The 16,170-nt window shown below is 54.6% G+C and overlaps 1 protein-coding gene across 2 annotated transcripts in view; it reads right to left on the minus strand.

Moving 5' to 3' along the window:
* Positions 1–849: 849 nt before the first annotated feature.
* Positions 850–16,170, minus strand: part of RSPO4 (R-spondin 4) — a 40,411-nt gene continuing 25,090 nt past the window's right edge. The window contains exons 2-5 of one of the 2 annotated variants that reach the window (XM_087445485.1): positions 10,700–10,888; positions 9,847–9,987; positions 6,332–6,517; positions 850–2,627 (exon numbers count right to left, since the gene is read on the minus strand). In XM_087445485.1, coding sequence (XP_087301611.1) covers positions 2,524–2,627; positions 6,332–6,517; positions 9,847–9,987; positions 10,700–10,888 — 620 coding nt within the window. In that variant the 3' untranslated portion in view covers positions 850–2,523. The remainder of the gene's footprint in view (positions 2,628–6,331; positions 6,518–9,846; positions 9,988–10,699; positions 10,889–16,170) is intronic. The other variant, XM_087445484.1, reaches the window with a different exon arrangement.

Here is a 16,170-nt window from a genome sequence, read left to right on the forward strand (position 1 = left end):
CTAAACTCTGTAGAATCAGGTCATTGACCCTTGAGGTCAGGATCAGAACAGCAGCCCCTCAAATTTAGGCGCCGGCACTCTGGGGCTGGAAGTCATCTGAGAGCCACCCTCTCCCGGGTCTCGTCCTGGAATGAATGTCTGCTCTCACAGTCTGCCCCTAAGCTTGTTCACAATTAGTCAGTCTGGGCAGGGCCCTGAAATCTGAATGTTTAAAAAGCCCCTCAGAGGATGCTGTTGGGCCACCCAGATTTGGGCAACGGATGTAATCCTGTCATGCCTCCTCGTCCTCCATCAAATGGGGAAACTGAGGCCCAGAAAGAGGAAATGATTTGGCCTAGACCCCACTGACTGCTGATGACAGGCTGGGACTCCAACCTGTGCCTCCAACACTGAGGGCACTCTCACCAGCAGCCGAGGGTGTTTAGATGTCTCCGTGGGGTTGTCACACCTCCTAGGTTTCCCTGGCCCCTCAGACATGTCTTACGGAGCACAGATGGGTTCCTGGGGCCACTTCTGTGATTTATGGGGCTTCAAGAGGCGCTGGTGATGGTGAATGCTCTCTTCTCCCTGTGGCTGAGCCCCTTTCTTGAGAGGGACCTGGAGGGGCTAAGGGCCCCTCCTCTTCCTACAGCATACCCGCAAGCTGAAGCCCCCCAGTCCCCGGCACACCCCGGCCCTCTCAGCCCTGAGCATTCCAGTGGAAACCACCCCACATGGTTTAGATTCGGCTACTCCAAACTCATCAGCATCATAGTTTTGTAACACCCGCTTGATGCCCACGAAGCATTTGCAAGTTTCTTTTTTCTTTTCCCTTTATTAAAAAAAAAAAAAAAAAGTTGTGGTCTTGAAACAACAACAGAGCATTTCAGAGGCACAAACTTTTGCAGAAAAGAAGCTGTGGCCTGGCGAGGCGAGGAGGGGCTCTCGCTGTCCTCAGGGAGGCGAGGGGGGATGTGAGAGTGAGGGGGGCCGTGGGGGTCAGGCCCCCCCAGGGCCTGTCGGGAAGCAGTGCTAGGGGATCTCCAGGCGCCAGGCAGAGGGGGGCCTGAGCGTGGCATTCTCCTGGGGTGGGGGGGGCCATTTCATCACTGTAGCCGCTCCTCCAGCCTGCCGACACCCCCTTCCCCAGGCCACCCCGGGCTCAGGTCTCAGACTCTTCCTGCTCCTCAACGCTGAGCCCTCTGATTCAGGCCAGCCAGCAATGCCAGCGCAAGTCAGGAGCGCCCCTTCCTGGGGATTCGGGGGAGCAAAGGAGGAGGGGGGCTATGATGGTGGATGACGGGCAGTGAGGACAGACTGATTTCCGCGCTGGGTCTAACCTGAGACCCCTCCCACTGCTCTTCTGGCTGGCGTGTGGGTGTCACAGTGAAATGCAGATGCCCAGGTGCCAGGTGCCAGTGGTGGTGCGGGTGAGGGGGGATCTTCCCTTGCTCCTGACCCAATAGCTCCCTTCATCGCCCCCCCCGGAGGCCCCAAAGTTCCCTCTCAGCTGTGGATGTGCTGAGTGGAGCAACCAACAGGCAGAAGGCACAGCACTGGCTTCCCTGTGTGGCCTTGGGCGAGTCCCTTCTCAGGCCTCAGTCTCCCCTTGGGTACCATGGGCAGGAGGCGCCAGGGTGGGGAATGGAGTGGCCTGGATAATCTCAAAGCTCCTGTCAGCTCCCCTGGCCTCTTCCGGGATGAGCCGGTGGGTTCCCCAGGGATGACAGCCTAGCTGGGGCAGCGCTTGGGTCCCCGAAGGACATGGGAGTCCCGTAGGCTCTGGAAACAGGGCAGGGAGCTACCAGAGGGAGGGTGCCGAGGGAGCACTGATGGGGCAGCAGGCAGCTTCCAGGAGGGCGGACTCTGCTGCCACAGGCGGGCACAGGGCTGGCCGTCCAGCCGGAGGCCCCATGGTGGCTCCTCTCCTGCCAGCTGGGGGAAGCGTCCGGGCATCGGGAGGCCCGGAGCCTTCTCCAGGGCGTTTCTGGAGGAGCTGGTGTCCGAGGGCTGTGGAAATGGCCTCCGGGGACTGGCCAGAGCAGGCGGCGCTCAGAGCCCGGGGTTCAGGGGTCTGCTCTGGAGCAGGAGCGGGGCTCTCAGGACTCAGGAGCCGCCTGTGCTGTGGCCTGGGCCCCGCCCTGCGGAACCCCTGCTCTGCAAAGGTGGGGTCAGGACAGCGACAGGGAAGGGCCTAGAAAGAGATGTTTGCTGTCTTTGAGGAGCGGATGGAGAGAGTGGCTGGGGGGGGGCAGCAGATGATCTCTCTCCTGAAGTGTGTGTGAGAGAGAGAGAGACAGAGGACATACAAAGAACAGGAAGAAAGACAGGAGAGAAGGAACAGACAGACATAGGAGAGAGACAAGAGAACATGGAAGGGGGAGAGTGGAGATGGAGGCAACTCAGGAAATGAAGGGGGAAGAGAAAGGAAAGGTAGGCTGACAGGAGAAAGGGGAGAGAGAAGGCTGAAGGACGCAGGCAGCCGCGGCAGACAGCGGAGGGGGAGGGGCGGGAGGGAAAGAGCGGCTGGAGGCGCCCGGCTGCTCAGGCCTGCGGCCGCCGGGGCCTGGCGGGCAGCTTGCGGTCTGGCTTCCCGTCCTTGCGCGGGCGCTGCTCCCTCCGGCCCTTCTTCTCCCCGGGGCTCTTCTCTGCAACGAGAGCACGGCCGTTGTTTCTGAGGCTGCTCAGGCCCTGGGAGGCCCTGAACCCTGAGGATGAGGGTGTCCCCCCCCAACCCCCCGCCCACGGCGGGCTCAGACTCACGTCTGGGTGCTGACAGGACCATCGCTCCTTTCTGGAGTCTGGACTGCGGTGACTTACCCAAAGGGACCACTTCTCTCAGTTCCTTAGGGGGTGAGGAGGGGCCCCCCAGGCCTGGAGGTTCACGCAGGCCCCCAGTCAGGACTCGGGGTGGCCTCGCGGGGGTGCCCATGACCCTCCCACGTGCACTCACTTCCCAGTTTACAGGGCGGTTCAGTGGGGACTCGACACCTTTTACCTGGTCGGTCCCGGCACCAACTTCCCCACTCACCTCCAGGCCCCGCTCTGCCCCTCAAAACGACGAGACCTCAAGAGGAGCGGCATCTAGCGAGTGCTCCCGCACGCCAGCTGCCTCCAAGTGCCCTGTGTACCTTAAACTCGCGACAGCCGGGGAGGCAGGCACAGCCCCACTGCCCCACAGGACAGGCGTCACGGGGTCTGTACCTCACCCGGTTCCCACTGTGCAGAGTGGATGCAAACCCCACACCTAACCTAACCCGGAACCTTGACCCCATGGTGCCCCCCCACCCCCCGTGGAGCTGGGGTGAGCTTCTATCACAAATGCCAGATTAGCCCCATTTCTCAGATGAGGTGACTGAGGCCCAGGGAGGGGCCTCGCTTGCTCAGTGGCACAGCCAGGGCCGAGGTTCTTGGCATCACTTTCAGTGACTCCCAGCTCACTTGGAAGAAAAGACCATGTCCTCCCTCTTACCCCCCGGGCCTCCCCTCAGCCCCCTCCTCCTTGCTCACTTGGCCCCAGTCATTGGCCTCCTTGCTGTCCCTCCAACACAGCGGGTCCATGCCACCTCCACACCTTTGCACCGGCTGTGCCCTCCACCCGGAATGCTCTTCCCAGCTGTTGTTTGTCATATTATTATCAAAACAGGAGAGAAGACCAGGCTTGGTTTGGGAGCCAAGCCAGCCCTAAATTTCTGGTTTACAAAGTGTCTCCACACCCCGGCCGCTTTCATACATTGCTCTCCCAAGGGAGCTTTATGCCCACGTGCACATGAAGAAACCCAGGCTCAAGGAGTCGCTTCCCAAGGTCACACGGCAGTTAGAGGTGGCAGCGGCGAGGGGACGGCAATTTCATTTCTTGAGTGTCACCTGTGTGCCTGTCTCTCCAGGAGTCAGGGCTCCCCCTCCTCAGAGCAGGCTCAGGGTCATCCCCTTAGACCAGGCCGCCCACCTCTGGGGCTCCCTGCACTCACCCCCAAGCCCTCAGGGGACCCTGAAGCCAGGCTCCCTCTCTAAGCTCCGGGGCTGATGGTATCGGCCCTCAGGTGAGGCAGCATCTGGGGGACGGGGTGTGGGTGCTGCCTGAGTGGCCCCTGCCAGCTTTGAAGGTGGGAACATGGGGTGAGTGGCTGTGGGTCCCCATCCCTTCCCTCTGCTTGCTTGATATCTGCCCATCCACCCACCTACCCACCCATCTATCCTCCTATCCACCCACCTACCCATCCACCCACCTACCCACCAATCTATCCTCCCACCACCCTCCCACACATCCACCCACCTACCCACCCACCTACCCATCCACCCATCTACCCACCTACCCATCCACCCACCCACCTACCCACCCATCTATCCTCCTATCCACCCATCCGTCCACTCATCTAACAAGTGTTACCTGAGTACCTACTATGTGCCAGGCCCTGTTGCTGGCACTAGAGAGGCAGCCACGAATAAGGCAGACAGAGCTAGCTCTCCTAGGAGATCACATTCCAGTAAGGCAGACAGAGACTAAACGAGCAGACACAAGAATGAGCACCATCATTTCCGGAGGCTGTAAGTGCTGTGACATGATGTGATGGGGAGTGACTCTTGGTCGGGGAGGCTCAGGGCCTCTCTGAGGATGAGACCTTTGAGCTGAGACCTGGATGAGGCAGGAGGCCCCAGTAGGGTTGTCAGGAGGATTAAAGGAGTCGTAGTTACAAAGCACTTAGCACACCGCCCAGCACACGGTGAGTGCTTTATGATGTTCGCTGCTGCTGCTGTTGTTATTATTATTGTTATTATTATTATTGTTATTATCTGGGGGAAGAGCCCTGTCTCCATCCTTCCACAGCCAACCACCACCAGCTCTCAGGTGCCATGAGAGGTGTGGCCACAGGAACTAGGGCTGTACAGGACTATCTGTCTGGGTGCTTCCCTGGGTCTGGGGTCTCTTAGTTTCTCTGATCCCATCTTGACCTCACCTTCTGTCCCCAACTGCCCACCATGACTCCCAGAGGCCCCCATCTCTGCTATCTGCATTCTCAACCCAGACTCAAGTCCTTCTGAAACCAGGGGCATCCCTGGGTTCAAGTCCTGGCTCCACCACGTCCCAGCTGTGGGTTCTGGGTGGCCTGGCCACAGGTCCCTCACTCTTAAGCACAACTGTAGATTCCTCTTTGCACACAGACCCATGTTTGAATTCCAGGTTCATACATCCCTAGCTGTGTGACCCTTGGGCAAGTGACTCAGCCTCTCTGGGCCTCAGTCCCCTCGTCTGTAAAATGAGGATAATACAGTCATGTGTTGCTTACCAACTGGGATACGTTCTGAGAAATGCGTCATTAGGCTGTTTCGTCATTGTGTGAACATCACGGAGTGCACTTACACAAACCTAGGTGGTATAGGCTGTATGGTACTAATCTTATGGGACCACCGTCATATGTGTGGTCCGTCATTGACTGAAACGTTGTTATGCGATGCATGACTGTAATAATGCCAACCTAATAGTGTCGTTGTGCAGATTAAATGACTTAATGAATGTAGGGAATTAGCACAGTGCCCTGCACACAGTAGGTACACAGTCAATGTTAGCTAATTCGCTCTGTGTGGTTACAATGAAGAGGGCCCAGTGGCATTCAGTGGACAGGGGTTGGGGTGCTGAATCGGACAGTCCCCACAGAGAAGTCCCCGTCCCATCCAATTCTCTAGCGGCCTGCCACACCCTCACGTAGCTGAGAGATCTGCTGGCTCAGAGCCGAACTCCGTTTTGTGAGTTTTGAACACTGTCCCCTTCACTGAACATTCCAGGGCTGCCAGGGTGCTGTCAAGCAAGAGATCAGAGAGTTTTGTTGGACTTGATTCAGAGTTGGTCACCACTTGGGAAACCGCATCCCTGATGGCAACGCGGCCGTGCATCCAAGGCCCTGACCACGGCCATCACTTCTCCGTGATCCTACTTCATTCTCTGGTGTGGCCGAGCACTGCCAGATGACATCTCCTTATTGCCCTTTTATATTACAGTTAGGGCGCTATCCTGATTTAAAAACAAACGACTGTGCAAGTGGGTTACGTTATCCGTGAATTCCATTTCAGAGTAGGAAAGAGGGCGTTCCGAAATCCTTGTTATTGACAGGGAGGTGGTTAGTCTGCAGGGGTCAAGAAATCCTGATGTTAAGGACAACTCAGTCCTCCTAACGTACCTGGGACTGACCCCAGCAAGGAAGACCCTCCTCTGAAAGCACAGCGAGGAGGGCAAAACTTCCCGCACAGGAAGGGATGGCTACTGGGGGACTTTCAGGCAGCCTGACAGGTACTGCTGAGGTGGCAGTGTCCCAAGGCCACTCAGAGTCACCCAGGGGCCCAGCCTGGTGCTCACCTCCCGGGCAGGGCCTCTGGATGGAACATTTCCGCGACTCGGACAGCACCTGGCAGGTGGCTGCCTCTTCCTGCCCAGCCCGGCCTGCCTCTCGCACCCGGGTGTCCAGGCCCCAGGCCGAGCCGCAGGTCTTCCTGTTGGGGGTGCAGGGGCTCCAGTGGCCCCAGGGGCCCAGCTCACACTCCTCTGTCGGGCGGAGAGGGAAAGAGACAGACAGACCGACAGACGGGGTCAGCGGGCAGTGAGCGTCCTTCAGATCCAAGCGCAGGGTCTGAGGGTTCAGTTCTCCACGTGCAAGGGACTCACAGGCTATTACAGGGAGCAGAGGGGAGACATTTACACAGCCATTTATGAGAGCCTGGGGTGCGAGCTATACAGTAGCCCGCCCTTAGCCGCAGTTTCACTTCCCATGGTTTCAGTTACCCGTGGTCAACTGTGGTCTGAAAATATTAAATGGAAAATTCCAGAAATAAACAATTCATAAGTTTTAAATTGCATGCCATTCTGAGTAGCGTGATGAAATCTCACACTGTCCCGCTCCATCCTGCCTGAGACGTGAATCATCTCTTTGTCCAGCACATCCACGCTGTGTACACTGCCTGCCCGTTAGTCACTTAGTAGTTGTCTGGGTCATCAGATCCACTGTCATGGTATCGCAGTGCTTGTGCTCAAGTCACCCTTATTTTACTTAATAATGGCTGCAAAGCACAAGAGTCGTGATGTGAGCAATTCCGACACGCCAAAGAGAAGCCATACAGTGTTTCCTTTAAGTGAAAAGGCGAAAGTGAAAGGTGAAAGTTCTCGACTTAATAAGGAAAGAAAAAAAAAATCATATGCTGAGGTTGCTAAGATCTACAGTAACTTTTATAAGAGTATATTGTTACAATCGTTCTACTTTATTGTTAGTTATTGCTGTTAATCTCTTACTGTGCCCAGCTTAGAAATTACACTTTATCATAGGTCTGTATGCATAGGAAAAACACAGTATATACAAGGTTCGGTACTATCTGTGGTTTCAGGCATCCACTGGGGGTCTTGTACGTATCCCCCGTGGATAAGGGGGGACCACTGTACTGATACATAGGCTGCTGGGGGCCAGAAGCCAGAGTGACCAGTTGGCTTTAAAGGGGGGGGCCTCCCCGAGGAGGCGACATAGGGGCAAAAGGGAGAGAGAGAAGTGCATCAGATGGAGATGGAAGGACGCACGTTCCAGGCAGGTGTGCAAAGCCCTGGGGGCCGCAAACCACGTTGGAGGTACGGGCAGCTAGAGAGGGGCTGAGGTGGAGGTTCGGGAGGGGAGGGGTAGGAGATGAGGCTAGAAGGTCACACAAGGGTTTTGAAATGAACATGTGCCTTTGATAAGCCATAGAAGGCGGCAGCTACGCAGTGCTGTTGTGAGGAAGATGAGATCATGGGCATAAAATTTCTTAACAGGCAATAATTTTAAAATATATATAAGTGTATATATTCTTTCACACTTGATTCTTTTAAGAGTCCCTGAGAGGTAGGCAGAGAATAAGGGCAGCTATTAATACCCCCTTTTGCAGCTTGGGACACTGAGGCCTAAAGCAGGTAGGGGGCTTGCTGAGGGAACATGGAGGGGGTCGCACAACAGGACACAGCCAGTTTATGATCCAGTTGGGCCCGGGAGCCAGGTCTCCAGCCCTTAGCACAATGGTCCTTCTGCTGAATGCATTCATTTGACAAGTAAAGACTGAGCAACTGCTGTGTGCAAGGTGCTGTGGTGGGTGCTGGGTGCAGTGGGGACAAGACAGACCCGGGTCTGCCTCCTCGAGTTCACCATCCAGAGAAGTCAGGCTGGAAGAGCAGGGTGCTCGTGCAGTAATGGGGGCAACACAGGCAGCCGTGGGAGCCCAGAGGAGGCAGGGGTCCCAGCCTGGGGGACCTGGAAGGCTTCCTGGAGGAGGAGACTCCTGATCTGAGTCTTGAAGTATGTGCGGGGAGGTTAGCCAGGCTCAGGGAGGGCAGGAGAGAGAAGTGCTCCGGTGGAAGGAATAACCCCAGCAGAGTCCCTGGAGACGACTCGGCCCTTGACACTGGCCTAGAACTCAGGACATTAGAGCATGGACTCAAACGGGGGAGGGAAAAGTGATAGCGGCAGAGAGGCTGGCAGTGGGGACCAGAGTGCCCACAGCCTGGGAGGGCTCCAGTGAGGACAATGGGAGCCACTGAAGGGCCTTGAGCAGAAGAGAAACCTGATCAGATCGTCATGTTGAAATAAGCACTCTGGCTGCCGGGATGAGAGCCAGTGCAGGCTGAGGGCAGTGGGACCTGAGGCAGGTAGACAGGCAGGACGCTGTGCCGTGATCCCAGCGATGGGCAGAGGGTCAGGAGAAACAGGCGTTTGGGGGCGGGGTGGGGAGAAGGAGGCGGGTTTGGGAGCTTTATTCTGCTTCATTTTTTCCCCTGAAGTTCTTTCTGCCACGTGACGTCTGTATTTATCTTGTGTGTCTCCTCTGCCTTCCCACGAAAATGTCACATCCACGAGGGCAGAGGCTTTGTCTGTTCTGTTCACTCTACGTCCGGAGCTCCTAGGAAAGTGCCGGGGGCACTGCAGATGCTCTAGTAAATATCTCCTGAGCGAACGAATGAGCAGATTGGATTGCATGTCGGGTGAGGGAGAGAGACGAGTCGACAGTGATGCCCGTGTCTCCAGCATGGCCAGCCCGTGGGTTGTGGAGCTGGTAACTGAGAGAGGAAGCCCAGAGGAAGCACCAGGCTGGGGATGGGGAGGGAGGGAAGGAGGCATCCACAGGGCAGGTGGGGATGTGCGTCTCTGGTCAAGGAGTGAGGGGGCTGGGACAGCGAGTCAGGAGCCGTCAGCTTTGGGAATGACCATGAACATGAGCCCAGAGAGCAAGTGTGGGCAGAGATACACGATTCAGGTAAGAACACCAGGGACAGCCTCACGTAAGGACAGACCACAGAAGAGGAGCTCACACAGGAGTCTGAAAAGGAGCAGCAAGAAGACAGAACAATAATAATGACAGCTGACACATAGTGAGCACTTACTGTGTGCTAGCGACTGTATTAAGTTCTTTCAATTGTATTAATTCATTTAATCCTCATAATAACCCTCCCCCCACACAAGGAGGTAGGTTCTATGTTCTACTGTAATTTTTGTTTAACATTTTGAGAAACTGAGGGACAGAGAGCTTAAGTGACTTGCTCAGGGTCATTAATGGGTACATTTTAGAGCTAGGATTTGAACCCAGTTCTGTCTTACTCTAAAATCAGTGTTCTTCTTCTGTACTCTGCTGCCTCCCTTGGTGATAATAATGACGCCGATGTTGGGAGTACCAGTCATCATAATAATGGTGCTTATGATGGTCCAGCGTGTTGAAGGATTCCTATGTGCACCTGAGGTAGTGATGCTGGGCCTCCCATCACCTGGTGACATTCTGCTATGACCTCTCCCAGGTCTCCTGACACCCCTCCCCAGGCCCCAGCTCCAGGGAGGGGAGGAGGGGCAGGGCGAGGAGGCCCCCACTCACCCTGGCACTCCCGTGTGCTCTGCTGGGCTGTGGTGCCCGGTGGGCAGGTGGGCAGACACTTCCCCTTGTACAGGTAGAACCGCCTCTTGCACTGGATGCAGAAGTCCTGGCTGAAGCAGCTCTCACAGGTGGCCCCACATTCTGTAACAGAGCCAGGGCCACCCCTGGTGAGGGTGACCGCCCAGGGAGGGGCGGGAGGGTCTCTGAGCAGCCCCAAGCTCTGTAGCACTGGGATCAGTACTCAGTGTCCCCTCTGAAGCCCAGACTTGCCCAAGGTCAGACTGGGCTGCATTCTAGGAGAACTCCCTTTCTCATTGAACTGAGGCTCAGCAGGGGCAGGTGACGTGCCCAAGGTAACATGGACATACCTGAATTTAACATATTTGAATTTAAAGGTCAAGATTCCCTTTCTCATTGGAGCTGTGGCTCAGAGAGGGCAAGTGACTTGTCTGAAGTCATACAGCAATCTGGGCGGGGAGTGAGGACTCTGCTCCATTTCCATCAAGGCTCAGAGACGATCATGATTTGTCCCAGGTCATGGCGAAAATTAGAGTTAGGAGTTAGGACTCTTTTTCCCATTTGAGCTAGGCCCAGGGAGGGTGAGTAACAAGCCCAAGGCTACATAGCAAACTAGGGAAGAGGTGAAGATTCCCTGCCCCATTAGTGCTGAGACCAGAGAGGGCACTGACTTGCCTAGGGTTTCAGAGCCAGCTTGAAGTCAAGCAAGTATCTCCGAGTCTGGGCTCAGGCGTATGCCTGCTTCCCTGTGGCTGTCTTGGGGTGAGAGGCGGGATGTGGGCCACAGGCGCCCAGGAGAGCAACACAAGCGCAGGACAAGGGAGGAGCCACGTACTTTTGCACCTGTTGACCTCCTGGCCGCGGATGCCGTAGTAGCCGGGGGGACAGTCGTGCACACACTTGCCGTACTGACGGATACCTTCCCGGCGGATGAACAGGAAGAGCCTCTGCTGGCAGGTGGAGCAGCCATTCTCCTCTGAGCAGATGACACAGCCTGTGCAGTTGCCCCCCGGACCAGTGCCCACTGCCAGCCAGACCAGGGTGGAGGGTGGGGGAAAGGGAGAGAGAGATGGTCAAACCATATGCGTGAGCAGCTCAGACTGTCTCATTGGGTTATTAACTGATCACGCAGCCAACCATACAAAAGACTACATTTCCCAGTTTCCCCTGCAACTAGATATGGTCATGTGACCAAAATCTGGTCAATGGGGTATAAGGTAAAACAGTGCGTGCAACTTCTGGAAAGCTGCCTTACAGGGCAGGGGCATGCCCTTTGTCATCCTCTCATCCTTCCTGTTGGGTGGAATGTGAACATGATGCCTGGTGCACCAGCAGCTATTTTGGATCATGAAGTAGAAACTACGTGTTGAGGATGGTGGAGAAATAAGATTTAAAAAAGCCTGGATCCTTGAGGAAGGCAGAACTGCTGTACCAGCCCTGGACTGCTTCTGTGGACTCTTATATGAAAGAGAAATCAACGTCTATTTCGTTTAAACCACAGTTATTTGCAGTTCTCTGTCACTCACAGACAAATTTAATCTTTACTAAAATAGTCTGTATTTTGTGTGTGTGTGTGAGGAAGATTAGCCCTGAGCTAACATCTGCGAATCCTCTTCTTTTTGCTGAGGAAGACTGGCCCTGGGAAAACATCCGTGCCCATCTTCCTCCACTTTATATGGGACGCTGCCACAGCATGGCTTGACAAGCAGTGCGTCAGTGTGCTCCCTGGATCCGAACCTGCGAACCCCGGGCCGCCACAGCGGAGCGCATGCACTTAACCACTACTCCACCAGGCCGGCCCCTAAAATAGCGTGTATTTTTGAGTGTGTGTGGTGCACACGCAGGTGGGGGTGGCGGGAGACTCTCACTCTCCTGCTGGGTTTCTGAACACTACTCCATTCCTCACTGTCACCATCACCAACACTCCCAACATCATCAAGCACAGCAAACTGAGGGGAGGAACTTTTTGTTGCCCCAGAATTAGTGACCAGGACCCAAAGCTGGGAAGAAAGAGGTGGAAAATACCCTAGAACCTAAAGAGAGCCTCTACGAAGCTCACAGAAGCCTCTGATTAAGCTGACCACTTAGAAAGAGGGACTCACGGGAGCCAGGAGTAGTCAGCCTGGGGAAGGGGGGTTGCCGTGGCTTTCTCTCTGTTCTTAAACCCTCAAACTAAGTGCGGGGAGATTGCAAGGGAACCCCTCACAGAGACGGGGGGGCTTGCAGGAAGGGGTGACCAGCATCTCATGCCCTGGTTGGACGTGAACTTGTGCTGCAGCCCCATAGATCTGCCCCTTCCCTCTGAGCAAAGAAGAGACCAGGAGAGAGAAGGGCCAAGCTGAGAGGGGAGGCAGCAGTAGGTGAACCTGCATGGCCTTCAGGGCAAGCCTGGGGGGCTCTCAGTGGCAAGGGCCCCCTAGAAGTAGCCAGGCTTCGTGCTGTGGCTGCTGCCTCACCTAAGAGGGCTGGTTGCTGGCATGCGCCCCAGCAGTAGGAGGCAGCAGGGTATACCACCTGGGGTCGGAACTGGGGAGAGTCAGTGTGTGTCACTAAGGGACAGAAAAGGACCAGGCAGCTTCGTAGAGGCAGTGACTGGGGAAACAGGGAACTGTTTCAGGTTTCTACCCCATCAAGGTCACACTGGTTAATAAACCAGTTACACAGGGGCTCCCCTGAGCTCACGGCCACCCAGCAGGGGACATTCTTGGCTCTCCAGCTCCCAGCTCCTCCTCTGTTCCTACTGGTGCCCCATCCTCCTTTTAAAGGAATCCCCGTTGCATGAGGCCCTGTGGAAGGGCAAATCCTTCCAGACACCAAGGTGAACAGACACCAAGGAGGCCCGAGCCGTCTTCGTTTCGACAGTTGCTGAGCATTGACCGAAACCTGGCCAGTCAGACACTCACTCCAGTGACCCCGAGTCCTGGGAGTGGGGCACAAACAGCGAGGGGACAGGTGGTTCACAGTGGAGGCAGAGCTGACTGTGCCCAGTCCAGCCTGGGTCCTCTCTGTCTCCCCTTCCTCCCTCCCTCTCGCTCTGGGATGGGTACATTTCCCCAAGCCTGATCTCCAGCTCCCTGGACTCTGGGAGGCCCCCACACCCTGCCGATAACTCCCATCAGTGTTGCTTACACCTGAGAACCCGACCGATCCAGCGGGCTCATATGGAGGTACAGAGTAACTAACGTGTACCCTGGGATCCTGCCCCCAGGCAGCAAGCAAGGGTGGCAATGTTTCAATGCCCCTGGGAAGACAAACTGCCACAGGAGAGCAGAGTAAAGGTTGTGTGTTTCCAACGCTGCAGACCTGGCGGGGACCTGAGGGCAGAGAGAAAGTGTGATGTCGTAAGAGGGAGTCCCAGGGCCAGAGAGAGCATCAACTGAGAAGTGGACAGAGCCCAGACTTCCCAGCCGATCGGCAAAAAATGTAAATTCTAATGATACCAAGGGCTGGCAAAGATGAGAGGAAACTTTCACTTCTGGTAGGAGTATAAACTTTGGAGAAAAATCTAGCAGCATCTAGTAAATTTAAGGATGTGCCTTTTCTAAACACGGCAATTTGGCTTCTGGTATAAATCCTACAGTGGCAGTTCTCAAACTCCAGCATGCATCAGCATCTCCTAGAGCACTTGCTACAACACAGATAGCTGGGCTCCACCCCAGATTGTCTGATTCAGTGGGTCTGGGACGGGGCCTGAGAATTTGCATTGCTAACAGGTTCCCAGGTGATGCTGATGCTGCTGGTCCTGGGACCACACTCTCAGAACCACTGGCTTAGAGAAACTCTTGTGTATGTGCATAAAGAGACAGGTACGAAGATGTTTATTGCAGCATTATTTAATAGCAAACAACTGTACAAACCTGTCTATCAAAAGCATAAACACATAGTGGCATAGTCATATACCACAGCCATATATTGCTTATATGACCCAGCCATGCTAAATGACTGAGGGAGGGTTACAGTTGTCATCGTGGATACACCTCAGAGACGACAGCAAATTGCACAATGAATCATATAGTAAGAAGCCATTTACATAGAGTTTGCAACTTTGCAAAACAATACTCTGTAACATTTATGACATAAATTTGTATTAAGAGTAGAAGACATAAAAGGGACTGATAAACATTGAATTCAGGATGGTGGCACCTCTGAAGTGAGAAGTGAGGAAACGGATTCAGGAAGAAGTCTGGGGACTTCACTCGTATCTGTAATATTTAATTTCTTAAAATCTGAAGCAAATATGGAAATGGCAAGATTTGATAAAAGTGGCTGGTGGGTACACAAATGTTCATTGTACTATTTTTTTATTCTTGACTGTAGGTTTAAAATATTTCACAATAAAAATATATTTAAAGAAGAAAGAGTTTAGCCTCTATTGTGTCCTGGGGGGAGGGGAAGGGCACCTCATTCTTTCTACGCCTTCTCCGCCCGCACCCATCCTCAAGCTGAAGTCTTGGGCAGAGGAAGGTGACAGAAATTCAGAAAGTAATGGAAATTGGAGCCCCTGAGCTCCATGCTACTCCTCCCCCATGTTCACTCTCCCCCTCCCCCTCCTCCAATCAATAATGGAACCCTGATTTTTAGCGGAATTTTGTCTTCCAAGAATAAAGACTACATTTCCCAGGCTCCTTTGCAGGGGTATGTGGTCATGTGTCTAAGTTCTGGCCAATGGGCCTCAAGTGGGCGTGTCCTGTGCCACGCCCAGGAAGTGCCCTTCAAAGGAAGGGCCGGGCTATCCTCCTCCTCTTCTTCCTTCCACCTGCGGGATTGCGGCCTTGATAGCTGGAGCCATGGCAGATCAGAGGGCAGAGGGACCTGACAGAGAGACACCGTGGTGCGGCCATGCTAACCCAGGGCTGTCTTCCTCAGAGTCTTTTATAGGAGAGGGAGGAAAAGTGTCCCTCGTGTTTAGGCCACCCGGCCTTTCTGACAGATACGGAGGACTACATGATAATGACTGATGGTGTCGGGTCTTCAGCCACGCAGGTGGGCACAGAACGATGGCAGTGGAGACCAGGGTGCCCTCCTCAGTGCCCCAGGACTTCATAAGCCTGCTGGACCTGAGATGTGACCCCACCAACAAAGGGCAGGGGGGCCCTCATTTGGCTTGAGGGGATCACTGCCGCCTGGCAGAAGAGGAGTTCAAATTAGAAATTATGTTCAGTTACAGAAAAACAAAATGGTATTTCCTGCAAACTGAGTTTGTGGACTGAGACTCGCACCCCAACATGGGTGGTGGTGCCCATCTTGCAGCTGAGGAAACAGAGGCTCAAAGAGGTGAAATGAGACGCCCAGGGTCCTGCAGAATCAGTGGGGGTAGAGACCCAGATCATTTGGCCCCGCACTGCCCTCTTGGAGCATTTGTTCAGGGTCTTCTCTGTGTCAGGCAGAGCTGGGGCCACAGGGGTGAGCCGCACACGGCCCCTGCTGTCACAGCACCTCACAGCCTGGTGGGAGGGGCGAAGCCACAGAAGTGACTGATAGCAGCACAGATGGGGACAAAGCAAAACTCCCACCACTGTCTCTCAGAAGGGCCTGACCCCTGCAGTTTCCCTGGGGACCCTGAGGCCAGATGGAGTGGAGCCTTCCCAGAGATCAGACAGCCAAACAGCACAGAAGCCCCAATTAGAGCTACAGCACTATTTGTAGAGTGATGTTTCTACATGCTGAAGACAAAAGAACCCTACGAGGGCCCTCCCCTGACCTCGGAGGGTGTCAGGTGTGTGTGTGTGTGTGTGTGTGTGCGCACACGTGCGCAGGCAGGGGATGGATCTCAACTAGCATCTTTCAACCCCAGGTCTTAGAAGAGAGGTAGCTCTGCCTCCTGCATCCTTGGTCCTGGCAGTTGCTAGGGCGCCCTCTAGTGCCCCTATGTTGTAACAGCACTTCTGACTTTGAATTCTGATGGTCTCTGGCTTTTCATCACAACATCTCTATAACTCCTTAGAAAGAGCAACACTATCCCCCCTGTCCCCCCTCCAAGGTCACGGGTGTAGAGACTTGAATGCTAATTTTATGAATAATAAGTGATGACAACTAGAGTTTGTACAATCCTGCTTTAGATAGATCCAAACTTGATGGTTCTTAAACTTGGCTGTGCATAAGAATCCCCAGGGAAGCTTGTAAAGTGTCTGGTTTGGGCCCAGGAATGTGCATTTTAACAAGTCCAAAATAAATGTACTAGGCATTTTGGAAGTGTCTCCCCTGCTCACAGTTTCCTTTCCCCAAGAAGCAGACTGGGCAACCACGCCTGTACTACATGACCCTGCCCCCAGCCAGTGGTGGACAGACTGCACCAGGGACCGACAG

The sequence above is a fragment of the Ceratotherium simum genome, chromosome 21 (genome assembly GCF_057802395.1).
Source record: "Ceratotherium simum simum isolate JZ-2026a chromosome 21, ASM5780239v1, whole genome shotgun sequence".
Lineage (NCBI taxonomy): Eukaryota > Metazoa > Chordata > Mammalia > Perissodactyla > Rhinocerotidae > Ceratotherium > Ceratotherium simum.